Consider the following 16,606-nt stretch of genomic DNA (forward strand, 5'->3'; position numbering starts at 1 on the left):
TTCCCCAGCAGCTAAACAGAGGATGCCCAGAACTGGAGCCCTGGGTGCTGCCCTGCACAAGCAGTGGGCAGTGGCAGGGACAGCCACAGATCCCCACACTCTTGGCAGGACACTGCCTTCCCTCCAGCACAAGGACACTTCTCAGTTGGTTGTATTTTAAGTAATTAAGTCAAGAAAAAAACCCTGTCCGACTGCCAGGTTATGTTGCAAAGACATAAATCCTCCCAAGGCATGTTCCATACAAGAAAATACATTTGTTTATACACCTCCTCCAGAAAGTCCCCAGGAAGAGAAAGCTGTGAATTCAAGCAGAGACTATTAGGGAATGAGCAAGGCTAACCATAACCATGAAGGAGAAGCTGTCCAAAGGAAGAAAAGTCTTCAAGGAAAGATAAAACAGCAACCTGACCAGTTCTCATCCCAGGAAAAGAGGAGACTGGGACATGTGCTCCAAATATACAACATAAACAGTACTAAGTAACCAGCAGACAGGAGAACCTAATTGCTGGGATCTCAAAGAGGACATTCCCAAGCAAAGGATGCTTCTCTTGCAGGGAAGAACTACTTTCTTTTTTTTTTTCCTTGGGATATTTTGAAAATTAACTTCTTGCCCATCAAAACACTTGATAAAATCAAATAGCAAACACCACCAGAAAGCCCTGAGATATTAATTTGCAGTCCAGAGCAAGCCTGACTGCTCTGCAGGGAGCTGGGAGCAGTGGCCACCCAAACAAGAAGAATACTAATTAGCTGATTGCCCTGCAAGGAAAGGCAAGATCTACTGCTCATTGCCCGAGGTAGAGGCATTGCAGAAGAGAGGAACAACAGTCCACGTAACCAAAAGACAATCTCAAAACACACAGAGCCTGTGACTCTACAGATGTGCAACATCCCTAGGGAAGGATGGAAGAAAGTTATTGGAGAGAAGGGGCAGGAGGGGCTCAAAAAGCCAGAGGCACCTTTCACACCCAAATTTGCCTTTTCCTTGCTTCTAGGGCCCTTCTATGTGTGGAAGGGTAGCAGGGAAGAGGGACTCCTTGCTCTCAGTTCACAGCATTTGAGCCACACCAAAGATGCTTAAGTGCAAACCTAGAACTGAAGTCCCAAGCCACCCTTGGTCCCAGGCCAGCTCAGTTTCAAAGTGTCCACTTTTCTGGGATTAAACCAAGCACCTCAGGTCCACAGATGTACAAGTTTCTGTTTTTCTCAGGTGTACTGCCTGGCCACCTCTGATGAGAAGTGGTAAAAGAAGGAACAGAGAGACTCAGGCCACTCAGCTCCTCCATTAAAAGCAAGACCCTCCAGAAAAAAAGATGAGCTATTTGCATAGCACAGTCCAGCTTTTTTAACACCAACCATGACTTATCAACTCTTCAGAATTGCTTCAACACAAACTTTACGGTGACTGTCAATCCGTGACAGAGACTGGAGAGGAAAACAGTTTGGCTCAAAACATTTGAAAGCTTTTAGAGGGGGCACCGAACTCCTCAAGGCACCTCTGAGGGGTGAGAAAATGCACACACCAGAACAGTGAGAGTCAGGGCAAGACTTTTTCTGAAGCTCCAATGATGCAATCTGTCCCATCTGGAAAGGTTTATTAGATTAAAGACAGGAATTAAGTGCAGAGCTCTTAATTAATGCCAGAGAGCTGTGATGTTGTGCTTGGAATATGTGGGGAATTTCCCCGGGGCTCTGTGAAACCCACAGAAGTGTGGGTCAGGAGAAGCAGACATTCCAGCAGGAAGGGTGATGGCAGCTCACCTGCCTGAAGGGCTGCTGCTGGTTTAGCTTTAGCCCTGGCTAGGAGGGGAAGCAGGACTGGACACAGCCCTGACTCCAGTCTCAGCTGTGTAACAGAGCAGCAGGAAACTCCTCCCTTCAGTTTGAGCAGAGGCCTGCCAGACACCAGGGGCTGCTCACCGCTGCACCAGGCAGCAGAACACCCCTAGCTCAGCTCCGGCAAGGGAACACTCTGTGCAAAGGACAGGAATGTCACCCAGGAGAAGGAACTGAGCAGGCAGGTAGCACAAAGGTACAAGGGGCTGCAAATGCAGGCAGGTAGCACAAAGCCAGGCACACAGTGTCAAGAGCTGACCGTGCAATATGGAGATACTGACTGCTGCAAGACAACAAAAGCCTGCTCTGTGACACCCACATGCTTTTACTTTGCGGCTCATCACCCCGCTCAAATATATCCCAGGCACTACATTCAGATTGTAGCTGAATTAAACTAGAAGTTGTTTTCAGCCATTGTCCAATTAAGCAGCAGTAAAAGTTGCCATAAAAATCCAGCTGTGCCATTTCAAGAATGCTTCCCAGGCCTTACTACATCCAAGACCATCAACCCTTCCTGCAGTCAGAGAGCAGCAGCAGCACATCTCTGCTTTAAGCTCACTCACCTCTGCTGAAGGCTCAGCGTCACAGACACTCCTCTCTCCTGCTCTGGCTCAATTCCCAGCCCCATCAGGGGAAACAGGGTTAAAGGCAGTGCTCTGCATCCTGCTGCAGCATTGCTCTGAGCCCCAGGAAAAAACCCAAAACACCATGATCCAAATGAATTCCAAAAAGATCTGCAGACTTGCTCCTTGCTGACACAGGACTGGCAGAGGGAGACCTGGCTTGTTCTACAGCTTTGCTCCCAACCATGGGAAAGCTGCAGCCACAGGATCCAGGAGTAGATATTCCTGGCATGCAGCTTGGTTATTCCTGTTCACAAAGGAGGGGATGCAACGCTGCAGTTAACCCAGCCATCTGCTTGGGCAGCGGCAGGGTTATCATCTGTCTGCAATGAAAGTTTGCCTGCTTCAGCTCCGCACAGGTCTGAGTAACAACCAGCCTCACATCATCACCTGAGCCTTTCTCCTCACCAGATCAAAGTCCTGAAGACGAGATCTAACCCACAGTCACAAAACAAAGATAATCCAGCTACGAATGCTCTTGAGGTCTGTCTGGCTCTGCTCTGTGTGTGCAGGATCCTCTCTCTCACTTTCAGCAAGCCAGCCCTTAATTTACCTTATTTCCCTGCTCAGGAGGTAGCACCAGGGCAGCAGGCTTTGAAGAAAAGAGGAACCAAAAAATGCAGTTGTTCAAATTCACAGCTATTCCTGTGACTCCAGAGCTAGGAGTAACTATAAACACACTGCTCCTGCTTCCCCAAATAGTGCCTCCCTCAGCAACTCCGAATCAGAGGCTCACCTGACTCATTCCTACTACAGCCTTCTGTCAGCCTGACACTCCACACCACCCTCACGGCTGCCATCCTCCGCTGCCTGCTCATTAAAAGGAGACAAAAGGCAAAAAGGAGCCAACTCGCTCAGCTTCGCCTCTTGCCACAGCTATGCCTTTGTGAAAAATGCATATTTTATGATTGGCTTTTCGCAAATATTAAATTGAATACTATATGTATTATGTTACATTGATTAGAAGTGCTGTATTAACATTTTAATAGTATGGTAAATGTAGTTTTGTAGTTAAAATAGAACCTATGTATGTGGGGGTTTTTTTTACTAGCTCAAACAAGAGATGAGATGATGAAGAAACTCTTCACACAGAGATGACAATGATGGGGGCCCATAAAGAATTACTGTTTCCTTATCGGAAAAGACAAACATTCTTCCACCTTCTCTCCGTCTTTATGGAACCACCAGGCTTAAGGGGAAGAAGTTGACAAAAACCAGAAAAGTTCTTAATTTGCAAGGAATTTATGCATCATGTATGAGATGTATGAATATGCAACAGGCTGTTGCTTTTAAAGATTATTCCTTTGTTCACAAGGCATGCTTATTGGGCTTAAGTGCCCGAGAGCATCCGGACGTCCGTAATTCTTTGCTTTTTATTGTCTTGTAATTGTCCTAACTCTAAATTTTCATTACTCTAATTGTATTACTATTTTTATAACCATTTTATTATTATTAAACTTTTAAAATTTTAAAAACCAAGTGACTGGCATTTATAACACCTTGAAGAGTTCAGCCCGCAAAGCCTCCACGTTCCAGGATGCACTGTGGAAGAGCACTGAAGCAGCAGCCTTGCTCCAGCCCCCGAGCGCCGAGAGGCGATTCAGACAAGGATCCGCGCCTCGGGGGATCCGCGCCTCGGGGGATCCGCGCCTCGGAGGATCCGCACCTCGGAGGATCCGCGCCTCGGAGGATCCGCGCCTCGGGGGATCCGCGCCTCGGAGGATCCGCGCCTCGGGGGATCCGCGCCTCGGAGGATCCGCGCCTCGGGGGATCCGCGCCTCGGGGGATCCGCGCCTCGGAGGATCCGCGCCTCGGAGGATCCGCGCCTCGGAGGATCCGCATCTCAGGGGATCCGTGCCTCGGAGGATCCGCGCCTCGGAGGATCCGCGCCTCGGAGGATCTGCATCTCAGGGGATACGCGCCTCGGAGGATCCGCGCCTCGGAGGATCCGCACCTCGGAGGATCCGCACCTTGGAGGATCCGCACCTCGGAGGATCCGCATCTCAGGGGATCCGCGCCTCGGAGGATCCGCGCCTCGGAGGATCCGCGCCTCGGAGGATCCGCGCCTCGGAGGATCCGCGCCTCGGAGGATCCGCGCCTCGGGGGATCCGCGCCTCGGAGGATCCGCGCCTCGGGGGATCCGCACCTCGGAGGATCCGCACCTCGGAGGATCCGCGCCTCGGAGGATCCGCGCCTCGGAGCCAGCACGCAGCCCTGCTCCCTGCAAGCCGGCCCGAGGGAGCAGCTGTGCAAAGGCAGCCCAGGAGCAGCCAGCCCCAGCCTACCTGCAGCGAGAAGGTCAGCGCCAGCTCCGTCTCCACGTGTCCACTCGGGGGCAACACGATCTCGTGGGACCGCAGGATGCGCTTGGAGCCCTGCACGGAAACAAAGTCCAGCACCGGGTGAACTCCCCCGAAGCCACCTCTCACATCCCATCCCAGCCCTGTTTACTGCACACCAGGAAACGTTGTCAGGGACTACCACAGAGAACTGAACGGATGGCTCTGACCTTGTACTTCTGTGAAATATTAATGAGATGAAAGGGAGATATTTGACTAATAAAGATTTGGGCATATTTACTGTCCTTAAGTGCAACAATACAGCTTTTGTTCTGCCAAACCCCAGCATTGAAAAGCTGTGAGTCAACCCCCATCCCCGGAGTTGAAGTCTCCTATTTTCACTTCAGCCAACAGGTACGACGAGGCTCTTCGTCTCCTGGGTCTGGAGGCTGCAGCATCATGCTTAAATCTCCAGCGTTAGCCATGACAGGCTGGGCTTTTCTTTTTGTGCACACACCTCTCCCTGGGGAAAATGGGGACTTTAACATGTTTAAACAATTGCCAGTAGCTAGGGATATTAAAGAAAAAATTCACTAAGCATCTCAGTGGAGTCTGGAGATTTAATGTATCACAGGGCAACTCCAAATCAACCCTGTGTGTGGGCTGCCTTATGCTAACAGAGTTACCAGGCTATTTACTGTGTGAGCATTTCATTTCAGGGAATGTTTGAAGGAAAACTAGCAGGAAAACATGACAGAGTGCTGCCTAGCAAACCCTTCTGCATTGTTCAAACACAGTGGCAAGTTTCAGAGGTCTCTGGCTCGATGTTCTGCTGAGGCTGCAGATCTGGCTTTGTCCAGACAGGCTGATCTCCCAGAAGCACAGAACTGTTGCTCTCAAAAAAGCAGCATCTGGGAAATTAGAGATAGACTGAGGGGGGGGCAGGGAGGGCAAACACCTCCAAGTTACATCCAAGGGGAAATGTGGTCTGCCCCATCAGCCTCAAAGAGCATCAGGAGATGAGACAGCAGCAGAGCTTCGTCTACATCCCCTCCTCCCCAAAGGCAGCCCCAGCAAAGGCCATGATCTGCAGCGGGGCCTCAGCCCTGCACAGCTCCAGCTCCTGTCTGGGAATGCCGAGGTGCCTGAGCTGCAGCAGATCTGACAGCACCCAAGAGAGCAGAGCCAGGCACCCGCGGGCTGCCCCCAGGACAAGCAGCACACGCGTAAGTGAAGCACAGCCAGCCTGGCCACTGGCAACAGCAGCAGCTGCTCCATTTGTGCAAAGCTCCTAATAGCAGCAATCTTGATTTACTGGTTACGTAACCAAAATCTAATGAGAGACCAAATATAGTTGCTTTTAAAAGACCGCAGCAGATAAACAGAGCAACAGCTCGGGAAATACAGCTGACAGCTCTTTGAACATCTCTGCTCTGGAGGCTGCAAGGAAACATGGGAGACGCAGGTAAGGTGCTCTCATTAGGTCTGAATTCAGTCATTCCCTCTGGAAGGGCTCTGGTGTCTGACAACTCGCGTGCAATTCCCCACACAAAGGCAGTCATTTGACAGAGACCACGTATTTGATGATCCAGTACCACCAGCCTCAAACAACAGCCGTGTCAGAAACCTGAGTGCTGGCAAATAAAGCATCCCTGGAAAATCCTGTCAGCATCAGCATCATAACCTGCAAGCTCTGAAGGGATTTTTAATAGCAGGGCCTGGTGTGGAGAGGACTGCTCAAGTTCCAGTGTCTGAACCCTGCAGCAACGCAGACCACAACACATACACAAAATTGGACGTGAAACTCCCACGTGCTAAAATTCCCTTTGGATCGTGGCTCTGGGGCAAGCTTTCACCTACAGAAAGTGTGAGCAGCAGTAATCTGGACAGGAAAAGAAGGTCTTGCTCTAATAAAAGCTTCTGAATTCTTCAACCCCAGTCTGGCACTCTCTGGGCACAAATCAGTCTCTGACAAGCCTCAAGTGCTTACAGTGATGCATTCATCATCTAGGAGTACAAACATATGGAAAGCTTTCAGCCTTGATAAGCAGTATCTGACAGCCTGGAAACCCACAGCAGTGCTTCTTCTGAGGTTCCACAAATCCAGGTGTGTGAAGCAATTCCCTGCTTTTATGCTCTCTGCTGTGTGTGCATGAACCCCCTCCAACCTAGAGGTGCACATTTTTATCCCAGTTGGACCACTCAGAGATGAGAGATACCAATTAAATCCTCAGCTATGTGTTTTTCCTCCCTGATTGCACCTTCCAAACTAGACTTTACGTGCTTTGACACAACGTGCTCCCTGCAGGGGTTTGCCTAGCTCTTCATTTGAAAAGCAGCAGCTTTTCAGCCCAGTTCATGTTCTACTTGTAGGTCTGCTAGGCTTCTCCTCGTTAAGAACTTTGGGGATTGCAGCGATGGGAGCACCTGAGCCCAGCGAGGCTGTGAAGCACGGTGGAAGTGAGCCCCTTTCCTCCCCAGCCCGCCTCCAGGCAGAGTGCCCTACATGGAGGCACCTAATTAAACGGCACAAACATCTGCTGTAAAGTGGCTTATTTACCTAGGATGACAACTGTATTTTAGGGAAAGCAATTAGTCTGTACAGGCACCCTACAAACCCACTGACAAGCTTGGCTACAGACTCGATAGCAGAGCTGCCCAGCAGCAGAGGAAGGCCCAGACTCCCCCAGACCACGACCCAGTTACCAAGATGTTCAGCCCCAGGCTGGTAAATAGAGAACCAGGCTTGGATTTAGTGCCAGCTCAGGAAGAAAAGGAGACATGTGATCTGTGAAGAGCATTTTTACATGCAGATAAGCTCATGCTGAGACATCAGTGAACAATATTCTTCGCTTACAACAGTGAAATGAGGGAGGCATGTGGGAGAAGGGCCAGAAAAGAGTCTGGGTCAGAAAAGGTCAGAAAAGACCCTTCTCCACACAGATCCAGAACACCCTGATGGACTTGGGAAGAAGTCTGTGGATGCAACATGGAAGCTGCAGAAGTTGAAGAAGTCTGTGGATCCTTACGTGGAGGTAAAGCTCTGTTTGGGCATCTGCCAGTATTTTTAGTCAAACAACACAATTTTTAGAACTGGGCAGTAATTACCTGCATTTTGACAGCAATGACCCCAGAAATAAGCTCCTTATCCAATTCCTTTAAGACTACCAGTTTCTTTAATGTCAAGCTGCACAACCTGCAAACAGGAACAGAAGAGAAACAGTTACAATCATGCCCGAAAAAGGAAAAGCTCTGATCAGCTTTTACACACAGCAGTATCCCAGTTTGAGGGAGAACAGGCTCCAGACACAAGCCCCACACCGATACAAAGACAGCAGAAATATTTGAGGCTTCCTTGGCTTCTCAAAACTGAATTTCTCCAACCTTTCATAAATACAAGGAAGTGGACAGGAGGTGCATCTGTCTCTGATACAGACCCATGGCCACACGAGAGCCCCAGACAGCACTGGTCTCCACTGACCACAGCCTGGGAACCCTTGCTTTGAGTCAGACCAAAAGCTTTAGGGTCAGAGGAATTAAATTCCAGCAATATGAAAGCATAGGGTCAATCTAATTTTACACTTGTCTACAAGGCTTTCCTAGATTGTTGGCTTTTTCAGTTTCAGACTCCTGGCTTCCAAAGATCTCGCTCCCACCTCTTCTTGTCAACCCACACATTCTTCTCCTCACCCCCAAACAAAAGTGCTAGCAAGTGGCTCAGGCAAGGGCAGGGGGAGAAAAAAAGGAAAGAGAAAGGAGAGGACTCAAGTGGTGCCCTCTGGCCCTGGTGTTCACATGCCACACATACACAAGTAAATCACATTCTTCACCCAGGCAATGCTACATTGTTCTGGTTAAAGCTGTTTGCACTTCTGCCTCCCAGCACAGGGAGCTTGGGAGCAGATGGAATTCAGCCTCTGCAGCCCAGTTCAGGCTCTGGGTAATGGGACCATGGCACTGGTGCTGTCACAGTTCCACAGAAGTTACCACCAGCTGGGGGACTTCAGAAGGCATACCCACAATCAAACTTCAGGCAGATAAACCTGAAGCCAAGACAGCTCAGTTTGAGGATAGCAGAGGCCAGAGAAAGTTGCTGGGCGGGCCGTAGTGACTAGACATCATCTGTCACTCTGGCCAGGAGCCAGCACTGCCTTTGTGTCAGGTCCTTACTCCATGGCATGGGCATCTCTGGCCTCTGGCACGGAATGTTAGCAGGCATCAGCATTGCTCTTCTCAAACCCACGGCCGCTTGATCTCCCAGATCAAGCGTAACATCAGGGCTGCTCACGGAGGGGTGAAGTCCAGCAGTAGATGGGAATGAAAGAGGAGCTGATGCTGGATTTTGGCACAAGTGCCACTGACCGAAGCCTGCACTTGAACTACAGTACTTCACACTGGTGCCAGGTGCCTGACAATGCAGCACTGCAAGGCTGACTTGCACCTCCACCACCTTTTCCACTCATTTGCTGCAATGCCTGAGGGTACACAGGATGAGCTTGGGTGCAAAACAGCAGGAGAGATGCAGCTAAAGGCTCTTCCCAACAGGAGTGGGGGCAGATGTTGAAGCAAGTACTGCTGGTCTCGTCCTGAAGCACCCGTGGCTCTGCCTGAACTCTGGTCTCTCACATAGGGCCAGCAGCAGGGAAGAGCCAATCTTCTGGTCTGCACTCCAGCACCTCTCCAAACATGTCCCTGCCAGCCCCTTCTCCACCCCAGCCCATGCCATCTGCTCTCCCTCCTCATTTGCAAAGCTCTTGTTCCTGCTAAAACCCCCCAAAAACAAGAGAAAGAGAGAACTACAAGCTCTCTCCTTTGCAGAGCTCTGCATTGCAAGACAGCACCACCAGAGACACTGCAGAAATTGCAAAGAGATAGAAAAACCAGGACAGCCTGGGCCTCTGTCCCCTCCTGTCCCCCTGCCAGCAGCTGTGTGCACTGGACTCGGGTGAAGCTGCATCTCTCAACCTGGAGCACGGCAGAGGGTGTTGGCTTTTCCTCTGCATCCCAAATGAAACAGCAGGCACAGACAGACACACGTGGCTGCTGCGGCGAAGCAGCAGCAGCAGGGCCAGGATCTGGAGGAAGGAGGCTGTGAAGCCATTTGTTTTCTTTGTAAGCTGTAGCTGGAGGACAATTGTGCTCAGCTTGCCAGAACCCACAGAGCTCCGGCCAGTCAGGTGCTGAGAGCAGAGGTAGGACAACGCACTGGCATTGTCTCAGCTGACAGGCAAGGAACAAAGGCCTTTTCTCTCCAGCCCCGAGCTCGAGGATGGAAAAGGTACGGGAAGAAACAATGGTGTTCTCAGCACACAGAGCAGAGCACAAGGAGGGCGTTCTGTTCTCCGCTGGGCATTCCTTCAATTCATCATTTATGAGCTTTGATCAAACCCTGTGGAGCACTTGCTGCTTGGGAAAAAAAAAAAAAAAAAATTAAAAGCCTCCTTTACAATGATCAGAAAAACAAAAGCAGTTTAAAAAGACATGGGACACATCTGCTTTCTTCATCCCCCATTGCTGGGCTGCTGGTACTAAAAGGCACTTCACACAAAAAACAATGGAATGTTTATCCTCTCCATCCGCGGGGGGCAGGGTGTGTGGGGGATGGATAAAAATCAGTTTCAATGCCATCAAATCACTCTTACCCTCAACACACCATTTCAGTCTAAGTTGGCAGCTTACAAATCAAAGCAATCTTCAGAACATGTGGCAGAAAGGGGACATACCTTCCCAAGCCACAACGAAAAGGCACATGCCAAGTGTGTCCTGCCAGCAGCATGAGGATTCTGAACTACTCACAGGTACAGCAAGGATCTGTGTGCCATAACTGCCTCTGATAACAGTGCACTTATCTTTCACCAAGGTTTTACTGTACTCCCATCAAGCCTCAGGGGTCAAAACAGGCATCAGCCTCACAAGCCACTTCTATCAACAAGCCTGTTGGGTTGAACACTGGTAAGCGAAACAGAACAGACATGGGTGGAGCTGGAAAGACATGGAGAAAGAACAAAGCTACATTTGGAAGTATCTGATACATACAGATGTGATCTCGGTGAACACAGAGAAAATAACCTAGCACACACAAGAGGAACTGAGGAAGCCTCAGGTCTGGAGCTGAAAGAACCTGAAGTATTTTGAAAGCCTGGGACTGCAATTCAGGAGCTGCAGAGAAATCCTGTCTTTGCATGTTTCAGCAGTGACCCACAGTTGCACAAGGAGAGTTCAGTTAGCAAAAGCACTAAGTTAGCTGAAGCGGACTTAAATAAGGACAACAGAAATCTGAGAGCCAATATTTCCACCCTTTATTGAAGGGTCACAGTCGATCTCCCTGCCAGGAGCTCAGCTGGGTCCCAAACAGCAGCAGGAGCCTCTGTCTCCTCCGGTCACTCAGTGCCCACACGGCAAGCAGGCACAAGGGACTTGCCTGGTCCTGCTCTCAGGTCAACAAATCATGAGACAGCTTAATGCTACAATAAAACTCCATCTTTTTACATCACTGCTGCAAGAACGGAGTTTTGAAGAGGAACCTCGACCTGACCCAACGGGATCAACTCGCCTTGCTAATGCTTGTGCTGAGCAGCTTCATCACAAGCCCTTTGCTTAAGGAGGGAGCTTTCTGCAAGGAACATAACAATTTGGTAACTGAGATGCAGCAAACGTGTCCAGAACAACCAAATGAAGTGTCGCATTCTTTACTCAATGGATGTTTTGCTTTTGCATCCCTCTGAGTAGGAAGATCAGGAAAATAAGCTCCCTCCAAGAAAAAGTCTGCCTTGCTGAATTAAATGTCTGTTTCTCCACAGGGAGCACAGTAATTGCACCGAGACCTCGTTCACGCAGAGACAGTGAAATCAACAGGAAGGAAAAATTAAAAATTTAAGACCTGCATTTTAATTAAACCCCACAGAAGTAGAGAATAATAACAGGATGCATCCACAGTTATAGGGGCCTCCAAGTACAAGATGGGAGCTGGGGCAGGAAGACTGTAGTGCACAGATACCCTTTGTCCAGGTTAAGAGCTGTGAAGAACGGTTCCTAGAGAAAGTGTTTCGTGCCAGGATCACTCTCCTCTGAGGTCTGAAAACCTCAATCAGCTGATGGCTATAAGGAAGGAATTGGTTTCCGTCTGGCCACTGGACAGATTCACCTCATCCAAGTTATTCCAGCATTTCAGGACAGCAAACGGCCTCCTAGCCCAGTGCTTTCAACGTTCACGTTGAGTGTTTTGCTTCAAGCTGACACTTTACACCCACATCAGTCCCAAAATAAACCACAAGCCACTCGAAGGAGAACTGGAGGGAGACACCCACCTACACATGCTTGCCCAGCCAAACAGAGCCATTCTGCACATAGCTATGGGGGTGTCTGTGCAGGAGAGGCCCCAGGCAAGAGCCCTGCACAGCATTTTGGGGAGACAGCTGCTTCAGGAAGGTCTGGATGTCTGCAGCACACCAAGAGCCAGCTGCACCAGCAGCTTCTCAGGAAGAAAAGAACAGCACACGGACAAACTTGTTGCTGCACTTACATGCCAAAGGCAGGGCTCTGTATTGGCATAGGAGCTAACTAGGGGAGAAAGCAGGGCAGAAGTCCTGTCTTTTGATGACACTGACACATCAGACTTGGGCTCTGGGCAACGGCAGCAGTAGGAGCCTCAGGAAAATGCTTCCTCACTTTCCAAAGCTTATTGAGATAACTCCCTCAACGTGATCTAATCCTGGTCGCATTGTCAGGGAAGCTCCCAGGCAAGGTGAAATCAAAAGAGGAGGCAGAGGTCAGGCATCCCAGTTCCTGTCATGACAGAAACATAACCTGAGTAACCTGCAAAGAAACCTAATAGTCCTTCATTCACATGTCCCACTAAGCTGACCTTTAATCAGCTGTTCTGGCTATGGATCCATTTAAGTAAGGTTTAAGCAGCCAGGAAACAATTGCAGAGCTAGTATTTTCATTGTTCTTGTTCTCAAGGATCTTGAAATCCTCTTCCCAGCACTCATACAGAGAATTAAGCTCTTAAGATTCTGAAGACTAAGATCTATAGAAATGCTGGAGCAAGCAGGTCTTGTTCAGCCAGGTAGGAGGATGGCAGCTTATTTTACACAACAGGTTCTACCCAGGACCTCACAAGGACACACATGTACAGCCAGACACTATCCTTTTATAGCTAAAATACTGTCCTGCTCACTTCAAATAAATGACACATATGCCTACTCCAAACTGAGCAAGCAAAAGGGGGTGGACGTGTTAAAATTTTGCAGATCTGCAGAATTTTTACAAGCTACTAGAACTCCACATGGGCACATTTGCTACTTGAAGTTAATATGACCAAGTAGTAAAGCACATCTGAGCTTAGATACTCTAATCCAACATAACAATTGGAAAATGCTGAGAGATGTCTTCCTTCAGTCAGTAAAGACACTGCTGGCTGGCTCTAGGGGACTCAGCAAGGGCACAAAGGGATAAGGGCCCCTGCAAGCCAAGTAACCCTGACTCAAAAGGCAGAGTTTACATATTCCATTGGCACGTCTCATTTCTTAGTGTTTCAGTAATCTGGGAAGGAAAGGGCACTGCTGAGACACAGCAGTGCTGGTGGAACACGCAGGTGTTATAGCCAAACCTCCACAGCTCCACACACTCTTCAGGGAGCCAAGCAGAATTTCTTGTGGCAGTTGTGTCACACACAACTGTTCTGACTACCTGGCCAAGACATGACGTGCTCCAAGTCACACCTGCAGGAAATCAGCCTGTCTGACACCAACTGCTCACCTCCAGCGACATGCTCTGAACTGGGCTACTGAGCAGCAGCTTTCTCACCCTTTTGGAAATCATCTCAGCAAGAGCAGGGGTAGCTCTTCACACATCTGTTGGCCTCAGTTGGATCTCAGTTCCTGCACACATTGTTATACATTAGTTTCTTACTCTTCAATTTGATGACTTAAAGGAAGGAAAAAACCCAACCACTGACAAAACAGGGATTAAATCTGTTTCTCAGACAGGCTATGGAGTATAAAGGAGTCGGTCAAACTCGTCTACATGTTCACACCATGCTGCCTGCAAAGCCAGGCACGGACACAAATGTAGTTAAATACATCTCTCCTGGTTTGCCTCTTCCAAACTGAGCATCCAGAACAACAGGACTGCACAGCATCCTGATACCAAAGTGAGCATCATTGAAAGTGCCTGTGGTACTGGTGAATTAGGTTTGATCAATGTTTTCAAAGTTTTGAGGCAGTAGGAAGGTGCTTTATTAGCTTTAAAGAATAAAGTCAGCAAATAACGAAAGGCTGATTCACAGTTAAGGCTCCTTTGACAGACATCAGGATGACATTTTCTATATTACAGATGACACAAACCCATTTGGTATTTGTTGTATTCATTCAGTAGTAGCTTGAGCATCCAGAGGCACCACCAAGGAAGGAGATGGAGGCAGACCAGGCGCAGCCACATCCATCAGACCAAAGGCTTGTGGCAGCTGTGGGTCTCACAAGCTTGCAGGAGAAACCCACGGACTGCAGTGGAGCCCAAAAATGCCAATCTCCCATTTGAGCACCTACTGAGCTCTGCCAAAACCCCACTGTCAGGGAAGGGGAGCCTTTAGGATGTGGGCTGGACAAGCCATTTCTGTAGCTAGGGCCTCATTTCTCAGCTAGTCGGCCACAAAGCAAAGGCACAACCCACAAAGTTTACATGCGCCAGCCAGGGTGGAGAGCAGCTCCCACCAAACGCCTCACACATTGGCAAAGAAACAGATACACAAATGAGCAAATGAATCACGCCCTAGACCGAAAGGAGACTCAAAAAACCAAATCGGGGGTGGGGAATGAAGAGGAGAGACCTTGGCAGCCGGAACAAACCCAGCAGCCCTCCACTCCCTGGCTCACACTTGCGTGCCTTCCTTATGCAACCTGCCCCAGACAGCAGTGCCTGTCACACAGCAGCTGACCACCGGATTGCCTATTCCAGGCATGCTACAGAGCACTCCCTGCCTGCCCGCAGCCCTTCCCACCTGCCCCTGAAGCCCTGCAGGACTAGCAGGAGCCGCGTGAAGTGGCCAGCAGCTGAGAAGGACCATCGGAGCTAAAGGCTTCCCGCTCTGTCCAACGCGCCTCACGGCGTGGAGCAGCACATCTGCCGGGCTCTGCAGCAGCACATCTGCCTGGCCTTGCAGCAGCACATCTGCCTGGCCTTGCAGCAGCACATCTGCCCGGCTCTGCAGCAGCACATCTGCCCGGCCCTGCAGCAGCACATCTGCCGGGCTCTGCAGCAGCACATCTGCCCGGCCCTGCAGCAGCACATCTGCCGGGCTCTGCAGCAGCACATCTGCCCGGCCCTGCAGCAGCACATCTGCCGGGCTCTGCAGCAGCACATCTGCCCGGCCTTGCAGCAGCACATCTGCCCGGCTCTGCAGCAGCACATCTGCCGGGCTCTGCAGCAGCACATCTGCCCGGCCCTGCAGCAGCACATCTGCCCAGCCTTGCAGCAGCACATCTGCCCGGCCTTGCAGCAGCACATCTGCCCAGCCTTGCAGCAGCACATCTGCCCGGCCTTGCAGCAGCACATCTGCCCGGCCCTGCAGCAGCACATCTGCCCGGCCTTGCAGCAGCACATCTGCCCGGCCTTGCAGCAGCACATCTGCCCGGCCCTGCAGCAGCACATCTGCCTGGCCTTGCAGCAGCACATCTGCCCGGCTCTGCAGCAGCACATCTGCCGGGCTCTGCAGCAGCACATCTGCCCGGCCTTGCAGCAGCACATCTGCCCGGCTCTGCAGCAGCACATCCGCCCGGCCTTGCAGCAGCACATCTGCCGGGCTCTGCAGCAGCACATCTGCCGGGCTCTGCAGCAGCACATCTGCCCGGCCTTGCAGCAGCACATCTGCCCGGCCTTGCAGCAGCACATCTGCCCGGCCCTGCAGCAGCACATCTGCCGGGCTCTGCAGCAGCACATCTGCCCGGCCTTGCAGCAGCACATCTGCCGGGCTCTGCAGCAGCACATCTGCCCGGCCTTGCAGCAGCACATCTGCCGGGCTCTCCAGCAGCACATCTGCCCGGCCTTGCAGCAGCACATCTGCCCGGCTCTGCAGCAGCACATCTGCCCAGCCTTGCAGCAGCACATCTGCCCAGCCTTGCAGCAGCACATCTGCCCGGCCCTGCAGCAGCACATCTGCCCGGCCCTGCAGCAGCACATCTGCCCGGCCCTGCAGCAGCACATCTGCCCGGCCTTGCAGCAGCACATCTGCCCGGCTCTGCAGCAGCATCCCGCTCCCAAGCTGCCAGTGCTGCAGCCGGCTGCAAGAACAAAGCCAGCACCCAGCCCTCCAGCACACACCCAAGGGAATCCTCCCTGTGGCAGCCAGCTCTGGTACAGGCACCGTGAGCGAGTTGAAAGGGTTAAAGAAAGTGCCTCAAGGCACAGGTTTTCTCCGGCACCGGCCTTGCCCGGATAACCCTCGCCCTCCTCCCCCATCCACGCCTCATCCCTGAGCACGGCATCCCCAAACAGCAGCAGCAGCCGCGGGCTGGGAGCTGCAACATCTCCACAGCAACTGGGGCTGTCACAGCCGCACGTCACCGACTTCTCGGCAGCCGTGCGACAAACAGAGCGGCTCCTCCGACACACGGCTCGCTCCCTCGCATCCCTCTGATGGCAAAGCTCCCTCAGTGCTGCGGCAAGAACGCTGTCCTGCGAACAGGCACTGCCCCAGCAGCTCCCCTCCCCAGGCCGGCAGGGGCTGGAGTGCAGGCAGATTCAGAGGGAAGCCCTGCATCAGCCAGTCTGGTTTAGGATGTAGTATTTTCCTTTTGTTATAAACGCCAATCACTTGGTTTGAAAATTTTAAAAGTTTAATAATAATAAAATAGTTATAAAAATAGTAAT

General features: G+C 51.0%; 1 protein-coding gene across 8 annotated transcripts in view; it reads right to left on the reverse strand.

The window, feature by feature from the left end:
- Nucleotides 1-16,606, reverse strand: part of PACS2 (phosphofurin acidic cluster sorting protein 2) — a 79,242-nt gene that overhangs the window by 42,939 nt on the left and 19,697 nt on the right. For all 8 annotated transcript variants that reach the window (XM_068199234.1, XM_068199233.1, XM_068199232.1 and 5 more), the window contains exons 2-3: nucleotides 7,847-7,934; nucleotides 4,745-4,834 (exon numbers count right to left, since the gene is read on the reverse strand). In XM_068199234.1, the coding sequence (XP_068055335.1) occupies nucleotides 4,745-4,834; nucleotides 7,847-7,934 (178 nt within the window). The remainder of the gene's footprint in view (nucleotides 1-4,744; nucleotides 4,835-7,846; nucleotides 7,935-16,606) is intronic.

Source organism: Anomalospiza imberbis, chromosome 9 (assembly GCF_031753505.1).
Source record: "Anomalospiza imberbis isolate Cuckoo-Finch-1a 21T00152 chromosome 9, ASM3175350v1, whole genome shotgun sequence".
In the NCBI taxonomy this organism is placed as follows: Eukaryota; Metazoa; Chordata; class Aves; order Passeriformes; family Viduidae; genus Anomalospiza; species Anomalospiza imberbis.